This window comes from Callorhinchus milii, unplaced genomic scaffold, assembly GCF_018977255.1.
Source record: "Callorhinchus milii isolate IMCB2004 unplaced genomic scaffold, IMCB_Cmil_1.0 Scaffold14, whole genome shotgun sequence".
NCBI lineage: Eukaryota > Metazoa > Chordata > Chondrichthyes > Chimaeriformes > Callorhinchidae > Callorhinchus > Callorhinchus milii.
The window spans coordinates 3,158,774-3,169,025 of NW_024704755.1; the positions used below are offsets into that span (position 1 = coordinate 3,158,774).

Genomic DNA, 10,252 nt, shown 5'->3' on the forward strand with positions numbered 1-10,252 from the left:
TTGGGGCTGAATGAGAGGGGCTCTCAGTGTTGTGCAGGGACTCTGCCTGGGGGTGGGGGGGTGGGGTGGGGGGTGTGGGGGGTGAGAAGCAAGTCTGCTTCTGCTCCTCTTCCTCTTCCTCCTCTTCTTCTGTGGGATTAGCTTTATATCCACCAGTCAGCACCAGGACAGAGGGTGTAAGTATTATTGTCATTTCCAGTCTACAGTTGAGTGGGTTTACAGTGGAATGGCTCTGTACTTAAATCTTTAGTTATGTGACTTGCTCTCTCTCTCTCTCTCTCTCTCTCTGTGTCTCTCTCTCTCTCACACACACACACATGTACCACTTGTTTTCTCTCCTCTTCCCCACCCACCAGGAGTATCTGGATCCAGGATTGCCTGTCTGTAGGGGGATTGTTGTGGGGAGATCTGCCCAGGGACCCCGAGCACGACGCGGCAACTTTACGCCTCAACCGCCTCTTAAGACTCTTGCCGTTGGAATAGAACCATCCCGTCTGGAGTTTGAACGGTCCAGTGCGCGCGCGTGTGCGTGCGTGTGCGTGTGTGTGCACGTGTCCCTCACCGGGTAAGATCCTCTGCAGGCTGTACAGAAGGGCACTTTTCTCTTGTTTAATTCATTTGCTAGTTCGTTCGCAGATACAGCGCACCCCCGTTGACACGCCATGTACTAGGCTTCTCCAGCCAGCACAAGGAGGTCCTTATTTAGCTTTACGCCACGAGTGAGCGCACAGGGAAGCATTCGTTCTTAAATTGTCCCTCAGATTTAGAGGGCAGCAGTGCACGGTGAAGGATTGAGTTGTCTGGGTAGCAGAATGACATTGCTTATAATACTAATGATGCTTACGTTAATACAGCAGCTTATCGCATTGTCGATGCACCTCAAGACGCTCCGCAGGATTTACTGTAAAGTGAAGTGTCTGGATATTTGCAGGTGAATGCAGCAGCCATCCTGTGCTCAGTAATGTCCCACAAAGAGCCAATGGCGTGAATGACTCGTTTCATCGGGGGGAGTGTTGGCCAGGACACCGGGAGGAACTCCCTTCTCTTTTTAAAGATTGGATCCTTAGTGTCCACCTAAACAGGCACAGACAGGACATCAGTTTAACGTCTCAGTTTAACAGCCTCTCCAACAATGCAGTGCTTTCCCCCCCCCATCCCTCACCACCACAACAAGATCTGCACTGGATTATCGGACCAGACTGAGAGCTCGAAGGTCCGATCTGGACCTTGAGCCCACAATTTTCTGACTTGGAAGCGACGTTGAGCCACGCTGACACCCTATCTGTATGTCGGCTTGCTCAGCTAATAAATTGAGATGAACTGACTGGGTATGTCTACACAAGCGATGGTAGCGGTTGCACTGATGTAATCCAGCACTTCCTTCCATCTGTTACATGATTCTCCAGCTCAAATGGCCTGAAATCGAGTCTGTAACCTTGGTGCTGGGTGGGGGGTGGGGGCAGTTGTTTGACTGCTTCGGTCACTATATCTTGGAGGGTTGTGTGCCAAGTATATAACTGTCATTCCATGTTGTTTGTTATATTAAACTTGCCATATGACGTTTGGAGATACAGGGTCGAGAGCACGTCTCAAAGTGCTTCATTGGATACACTGCAAAGTGGAGTGACTGTATTACTGTACTTCAACAGGGAGCAGTGGGGAATTTATCGGGCACTAGTTACTAAACATTGTCAATCTCTGTATTGCTTACAATACAAATTTACGTTTACATTGCATCGTCTTTCACGTTGGGAGGATGTCCCAAGGTACTTGACAATTGTGGCTTGCCTCCCGAGCCAGGGTACAAACCAAGGTGGGGGGGGGGGGGGGAGAGGGCAAAGATGACAGAGAGCGCGGTCACAGAGGTCGATCTCGATAACAGACCTTGAACGAGGCAAAGGCTTGTTTTGTAACAGGGAAATGCCATCGTAATCGGGCGATAGAGACTCCGGCGTTTGTGGTGTTGGTGGCGGTCAGTCCCTGGGTTTGCTCAGTGTCTGCGGTGATCCTTTTGATTGTAAACGTTTGGTTGCAGTAGGTGTCCCATCACCGGCCATGGGTAACGCAGAGAGCAGCTCGCTGCACAGATTCCAGGCCAAGTTTATACCCGAGGAGCAGGCGATATTGGACGACGTCTTCGATGTCATGACTGGCTCGGGAGCCTCCGATGATCAGAAAGGCAGAAAAGCTGCTAAAAAGCAAGTTACCCTGGACTTGTTGAGGGTACGTGTTCAGCTGAAAAGTGGCCTGAATTATTTTTTTTTACTTTACTAACCGTGAGCAGCGCAGAGTTTGTGGGAAATTATTTTCGTTTGAACTTCCATTTTCTCCCTAACCTACCTATGTTGTAACGTAAAATATACGGAAGCTGCTCTTAGTTGGGGCTTGATGTCTGCTACTGGAAAAGCTTAAGGGGGCGTGAGCCTGAGTGGGTTTGCTGGCACTTCTCTCTCTCTCTCTCTCTCGCTTGTGGATCGAAAAAGGTTGTGGGGTTCAAGCCCCAATTGGAGAACTTTCGACCGTGCAGTCAGTCTGGACAGACACTCCAGCGCAGTACTGGGAAACGCCAATTGTTGTGTTTTCAGGAAAATGTCTCTCTGTAACTCCTTCTTCCTGTCCGTAGGCTTACACTAAGGGAACATTGCAGGAGTCCATGATGGTCCGACTGTACGATGGGATGAGGAGCATGGATACAGCAGGGAAATCGCTGAGCTGGACCCAGAACGTCAGCAAGGAGCAGTTTGTCATGTTTGTTGCCTACGTTCTGCAAGGCACGGCCGAGGAACGAAGCCTCGTGGTTCGAAGCATGGTCTCCAGCGATGACTCCGGCCCCGTGAGAGAGAGCCAGCTCAGAGAGGTAAAACGCACCAACACCGTTAACATTCGGGGGGGGGGTTGTGGGCCAGTCGGTTGGGGGGGTCCTTTTTGTCCAGACTCCAGCCGCAGTCCCTCCCCAAGCCAACTCTCCGTCACCTTTCAAGACAGAACCTGTTAAGGTTTAACATCTCATCCGAAGGACGGCAGGCTCCGACCGTACAGCTCACCCCCTCCCAGCACCGCACTGGAGTGTCAGCCTAGACAGTGTGAGCTCAAAGTCCCGCACGCAAGAGGAATTTAACATGGATTGGGATTAAAGACCTTGTTAGCTCCGTCTGATCTCTCGCCCTCTGCGGCGAGAGCTCCTGGACCCTGGGTGGCGCCACAATACCATAATATGCGATCGATCACTTTACTGCTGTCTGAGTTCCTGCCTCGTCTTTGCTGCCCCCCAAACCCCCCACCCCTTCCTGTGACCGTTTTGCCCCGAAAAACAACGTCCCTTGGAATTGCGGTCGAATTCTGAAACTTTCGGACTTCATTTCGGAACCATTTTTTTTTCCTCTCGAGTTTAAGAATTTTTGGGGTTTCTCAATTTTTTTCTCAATTCATTCAGCGAATTTAAGATTTTTTTCCCCTCAATTCTGCGTAGTAATAATAATAATAATAAGCCTTTCATTTGGATATTTGCATTTTGCTATAGCGTCGTTGGATTGTCTTTGACGGCAGAATGATCCTACAAGCTCAGACGAGGTGGAATTTCAGGTCCCTCTCTCTCTCTCTCTCTCTCTGATCACATTTTCTTTCCCGATTCGCTGCTTCGACTTTGCGCAGTTTGCAGAAGAGCTGATTGTGAGCACTGTGCAGTTGCTGGAGTCCGAGCAGTTGCTGAGAGGCTGGAACCTGGAGAGAATGGGAGACGGAGCGATCGGAGCAAAACAGCTTGCCACTCACCTGGTGTCCCAGCTCAAGCCTCAAGGTAGTCACCTTGGAAGAAACAGTAGGCACGAAACCCCCCCCCCCGCCCCCTTCGGTTTTTAACAGCGACCGGTTACAACATCTCCCAGAGGCCAGAGTCCATTATATATAATATTAATAATAACAAATAATCCTTGCATTTGATACAGCACCTTATCACGTCTTCGAGACGTCTGAAAAGCGCTTCACAGGATACACTGTAAAGTGTAGTGGCTGTGTATTTTGTGGGTGAAACGCGGCAGCCAATCGCGCACAGCAGCGTCCTCACAAACAGCCGTGGACTGAAGTGACCAATTTATTATTGTTATTTTTTTTGGAGGGACGCGGACGGGTAGAGAAGGATAGAGGCTTGAAGGGGTGTGGGGTGAGGAACATAGGAACAGGATATTCAGTGGGTCGAACGGCCTCCTTCTGTGGTGTAAATTGCTATAATTCTGTTTCTGCACGTTTTGCATCTAAGGGTGGAAAATAGGGTTATTTATATTTTTTTGGGGGGGTTTGGTAGTTCAACTGAATTGTTGAGTAACTTCCTTTCGAGAGCGCTAATCCTTACCTCGGACAGGTCAGTGGATGTCTCAAAGTGCTTCCCAGGATGCACTGTTAAAGTGTAGTGACTGTTAGCGGGCGAAATCATTTACCACAGCGAGCCACTGGAGAGGGTGGTGGAAGGCGACAACGCCTCGCATTTTGCCTAAATAATCGTTCAACCCGTTAACGAAAGAGTAGAGCGATTTGGTGCAGGGCTTAAGATTCCCACCATTCCCCCTCGACGTCGCTGACTTTGCTAAGCTGCTGTCCGTGACAATTGAGGTGAACCTAGCTAAGTGTGCTGGCTGGGTTTTTTTTTGATTGAAAGTGTTCTCTGAGTTTGAAGATAAGATCTGGGAATAGATGGCAGATACACGTACACACCCACAGTCACAATCGAGTGTTCCACTCCGCCCTGTACCTGTTCAGGCTTGACTGACGCTCAAAATACCTTGCGCTGTTGATTGAATCAAAGTTGTTGATTGAACAAAGTGCACTTTTGTTACACCGAATTGGGAGGGCTTTGGACCCGAGAAAATGTGAGTGAGCGGATGCGCAGGCTCTCCGAATCTGGCTTGTTCCCCAGGGCACGCAGGTGAGACCAGGTTTAAAGTCTTGTGATGCCAGGTTCATGCAGCAGCGAGAATCGAGGGGTCTTTGTTGGTTTGTCAAAACCCCTTCCACGAGGAAAGTAATTCACTTACTATTGAGAGCACTGTTTGGCCAGCTTCCTGCTGCTTGTCTGGCCAAGAACACCTTACTTCTTTGGAGATTTGGCTCACGGGGTTTATATGGATTTGAGCGGTAAGGGTCGCTGCCCTAGTGACTGGTCACCTCCCCACTGTGAAGCGCTCCAGGACGCTACCCTGCTTGAAGGGCGCTATATAAATGCAAGCTGCTGTTGGTCTGTCCCTCCCAAGTCCTGCCGATGAGCCAAGATTGGCCTGGAGTACTGAGGACCGGGCTGGCTTGGGAAGCACACTCCCCAAACCGCTCCAGAGGTTGTTGTGATCCCAATGTGCCGTTGCCAGGGACATCACCTTGGAGTCAGTAGGCGTTAAGAACACCTAATCCAGAACACTCAAATAATTAAAATGCACAGTTGCTCCACTTCACAGTAAAATGGGGTGAAATGCTTTGAGACAATGTGATACACCAAAGGTTATTATTATTATCATTAATATCATTAATACAGTAAACCTCACATAAATTGTTATCAGTTGGGACCTTAGATTTGATATGATTGATGCAAAGTATGAGTTAGTCAAACTTACACAGAATATAAACTCTTGAACAGGACTTGGGCAGGTGTACGACTTTGGCGATCACATGATTTATACAGATCAGACTTATGGGAGTTTTCCTGTGTATCTGATGTGCAATCCCTCCCTCCCTCCCTATAAGAGACTATTTGCTTTCATTGATTGACAGGAGAAGGGCTGCAAGTGGGCGCATTGGCGAGCGCTGACTATGGCAGGGCTGAGCTCGAGGACTGGGTGTACAGAGTTCCTCACGTCTCCACCTTCCTACGTCTGGTGGTGACGATGGGTCTTCGCATGTCCAAGCCACAGGCCCCGACCGAATTGTTCAACGTCAATAAGCAGGTCCTGCCGCTGTGCAAAGTGGAACGATGGGGGGAGCTCCTCAGCGTGTTGGAACCCCCATCCATCATTTACCTGAACTCCAACCTCCCGGCCGAGCTCCAGGGACGCTGGCAGCTCCTGTTCTCCTCTCGGGCTCACGGCGAGAGCTTCTCGCGCTTGTCCGGCCAGATCGTTCAGAAGGGGCCGTCGCTGCTCATCATAAAGGACTCGGACGATCACATCTTCGGGGGTTTCGCTTCTCAAAGCTGGGACGTCAAACCGCAGTTTCAAGGTAAATTGGACGAACCGGACATTGCGAGAGGTTGCAGCGTTTTGTGGGCTGATGTTTCCAGCCAATCTTTGCCTTTGTGGCCAGGAGTTTGTTTGTTTTTTGGCTCAACTCTCTTAAGAATTGTTGAAAATTCTTCCGTTCGGAGTTAGTTTGGAAGTTGGCTTATGTTACAAGGTGTACATACAGTCAATTCGGTTTACAGTGTGTTCTGCGAGGCTCTTTGAGACATCTCGAGGATGTGATGGGACTCTGTATCATGCGAGGGTTATTATTATTTTGTCGGGGGCGCTCAGCTCGCAGCTCAGGTTTTAAAAGAACAACTTTATTTTAGTGGCTCCAACAACAGCTGGAAAGTGAAATCCGTAATGTAATAATCCTTGCATTTGATACAGCGCCTTATGTCGCCAAGACGTCTCAAAGTGCTTTACTTTTGTTCTGTCCAGTAGTGCGACTTTGTGGGACTTGCGGGTGAACGACAGATTTCTGGCATTTATTTTGACTCAACTTGTGTTTTACAGGCGATAGCAAGTGTTTTTTATTTACTCTTAGCCCACAACTTGGGATGTACACCTGCACCAGCTACAACAACCACTACATGTATCTAAACCACGGACAGCAGACAATGCCAAACGGACTGGTGAGTATTGTGCACGTGTTTAAAGGGACTGAAGATTGGCCCAGCCCATCAGTCCACCCTTGGTTTATGCAGTGAACCTCACATAAGTCAGTTAGGACCACACAATTAACGTGACTTACGCAAAGTGTCAAACTTGCAGAGAATATAAACTTTTGGGCAGATGGACAACTTAGGCGATTGTACGATTTATATAGATTAGATTTATGCGAGTTTTTCTGTAGTAACTAGACTTGTGGAGGCTCTAACTTTAGAGAGGAGGAATGTCTCGATGTTACCCCCAGTTGCGACTCGCAGCACCATTTGTACGAGTCATAAGTTATTCAGCATCTTGAGATTTTTGGGTCAACCAACAAAAATCAGTGTTAAAACTGTAATTCTCACAACGTATGTTTCAACCTCCCAATACACACTACTGATATATTTACAATGCTGCTTGTGCCCCAAACTTTTAAATCTCTAAATTATTTTAAGATGCCCTATGCTTCTCCTAAATTGGTTAACAAATTATTAAAGGAAAAATCAATTCCAATTTACTTTGAAATGACTTGAAGCGGAGATTTTTATATATGAGGGGGTGATCTAATTTGCGGGTTGTACTAACCATCTTTAAACCTGTTTGCAGGGGGATTTCTAGGTACTTGTAAATGGATAATTAACCATTCAAGCTACAATCCATTTAACTCTCAATCCACATAGTTTCACACACAATATACACAGTCAATTCGCTTTACAATATAGTCTGTGAAGTGCTAAGAGACATCTCAACATGATAATGCGCTATCTCAAATCTCATAATAATTGAAGTGCACCTGCAATTCCCCTTGTTCACCTCACTCGCCTCCACTGGCTCCCCATCCCTCAGGATCGAATTCAAGATCCTCATCCTCACCTACAAGGCCATTCACGGCCTCGCTCCCTCCTACCTCTCCAACCTACTATCCCCCCACCTACCTGCCCGTACCCTCCGTTCCTCTGGCTCCGGTCTGCTCCACATCCCCCGCCCCAACCGCCCTACCATCGGTGGCCGGGCCTTCAGCCTCTCAGCCCCGAGGCTCTGGAACTCCATCCCCCAGTGCCTTCGCCGCTTCCTCCCTTTCCTCCTTCAAGGCCGGTCTCAAGACCTTTCTCTTTGACCGAGCCTTCAGCTCCCCTCTCGACTCTCTACCCCCTCCTCGCTCCCTCCCTTCCCTCCCCTCACCCTGACCATTTCCCCACTCCTCGCTCCCTCCCTTCCCTCCCCTCACCCTGACCATTTCCCCCTGTACAGCGCCTTGGGACATCCTCCCGACGTGAAAGGCGCTCTATAAATGGAATCTTGTTGTTGTTGTTGTTTACACATGGTTAACACAACTTGCATGTTGCTCACCTCACTGGCAGATGCTTTGCTCATCATGTGATTCCTGCACAGGGCATGGGAGGGCAACACAATTACTTTGGATTGTGGATCGATAGCGACTATGGGACTGGACACAGCAAAGCCAAGCCTCGCTGCACGACCTACAATAGCCCCCAGCTCTCTGGCAAAGAAAACTTTGCAATCGATGTGTTGGAGGTCTGGGCTGTGGGAGCCTCACCCAAAAAGATGAATGTAAGTAAAAGGTCTCTCGCTCTCAGGCACAACTGTGCTGTAAAAAGGATTTATTGCTATGAGTCACACTTGGCTCGGCTGGAACATAGAAACAAGAGTAGACGGACATTCAGCCTGTCACGTCGTTCTATTGGATCATGGCTGATCTGTACCTCAAATCCATTTACCCTCTATACTCCATATCCCTTGATCCCCCAACCTAACAACAACTGACCATCCCAGTCTTGAAAATTTTAATGGATCCAGGATCCATAGCCTTTTGGGTGAAGAGAGTTCTAGATTTCCATGAGCATTTGTGTGAAAAAGTGCCTCCTGATTTCACTCGTAAATGGCCTAGCTCCAATTTGAAGATTATCCCCGCATTGAGGCTATATGAGTTCAAAGTCCCGGTGTGTGTGTGGCGTTCGAACCCAGAACAGCTTGAGTTTATATAGTGCCCCTCGCTCAGGATAGAGTGCCAGAGCGTTTATCTCTAACCGACTGACTGAGCCGCGCTGACAACTTGCAGACCGAACATGAAATTATTTCTCATTACTTCCAGACTAAGACCAAGAGCATACTAGACTCTGATCTCGAAGCGCAGGCCTTGCTGGAAATGATCAACAAAACGAGGAAGAGTGAAGGACTGCGAGAACGGGCTGATGACGAGGATGATGATTCTTCTTAGACACGTTTTTTGAAAGAGCCTGATAGACAGCTACAAAAATAAAACACGAGCCCTTAATTGTCACCGTTATTCCTCAAGTGAACATCCAATCAAATATCTCTGTGATATCTGACTGTAGAAGATCTAAATTGTCTGGGAAGTGGGAGCAGAACCTTAGGCTCTCTATTCCTTGCGATGGCAAACAAAAAGAAAATCCATTGCCGGATTGTAACGCATGACTCCTTGGGTTGAACATCTATGTTCTTGAATTAAAGAACAAATCTTTGCTCTTGGCAAAATTGACTCTTTCAGAAAGAGGGAAAAGGAGGTAAAGTTGGATGGGGGAGAGGGGGGGAGGTAAGGTGGTAGTGGTGGGGGGAAAACAGAGACATCTCATTATTTGGAGGGTTTTTGTTTGGACACTTACCATGTCTCTACATCATTGTTCAAGAGTTTTAAGATGGGTCAAATGATTAGAATGGAGATGATTTCCACCCCTCCCCACATGAAACTTGCCACTGGCCTTAGCCAAGTTCACCATTTAGACATCGAGATCCATATTGCATTAGTTCCCGCGCACAAAGGCAACATTTCAGCCCTTAGTGATCGCATTGTCTTCTCTTTTACAAGGAGAAATGTTTCGGGGTTTTAAAAGCACTTGTTTTTCAACGTTCTTCCTCACGGAAAAGACTATGCAGACATTGCGTTCCCGACAGGTACCTATTTGGATTGCTTTTCTTTCCACAAAGTCTTATTGTTTAACACCAAACTTTGTTGGCACACATTTGAGTATTATCTGATTCATGGAGAACGCTGTTGCATTGAACACTGTGACATTCAATACACTGCAGTTTATAAACGCAAGGATGCATTGTACTACATTTCTTTGTTTGTTTGTTCCGAGTTCCTACAACTTGTACTTCTAGGATTTGATTGCACTTTTTAAAAAAATAAATTGGAATTTTTTTTGAAGAGTTCTGGTCATTAAAGTCAAGGTCTTTTATGTGTGCTTTCCCTGTTATGTTAAAATATGCAGTGTGTTGGGCGATAGCGATCACAAAAACAACAGTGTTTATGAAACACCATAAATAGTTTCACTTCTGGGAAAAACTCACCTCTTTGAAATTAATATTCGTATAAACATTGGAATAGTTTAGCAAGCAGAACATTAAATTGAAATGGG

The 10,252-nt window shown here is 47.4% G+C and overlaps 1 protein-coding gene across 2 annotated transcripts; it reads left to right on the forward strand.

Moving 5' to 3' along the window:
* Positions 1-77: 77 nt before the first annotated feature.
* On the forward strand, positions 78-10,039 carry meak7 (MTOR associated protein, eak-7 homolog). Of its 2 annotated transcripts, none has more exons than XM_007889251.2 (8): positions 78-176; positions 2,036-2,223; positions 2,624-2,857; positions 3,652-3,796; positions 5,755-6,198; positions 6,717-6,835; positions 8,244-8,423; positions 8,965-10,039. In XM_007889251.2, exons 2-8 carry the CDS (start codon positions 2,056-2,058, stop codon positions 9,088-9,090), a joined length of 1,416 nt encoding a protein of 471 aa, XP_007887442.2. In that variant the 5' UTR covers positions 78-176; positions 2,036-2,055; the 3' UTR covers positions 9,091-10,039. The 2 variants fall into 2 exon arrangements, with proteins under 2 accessions (XP_007887442.2, XP_007887443.2); XM_007889252.2 differs by lacking the exon at positions 78-176 and adding an exon at positions 554-565.
* Positions 10,040-10,252: the final 213 nt, after the last annotated feature.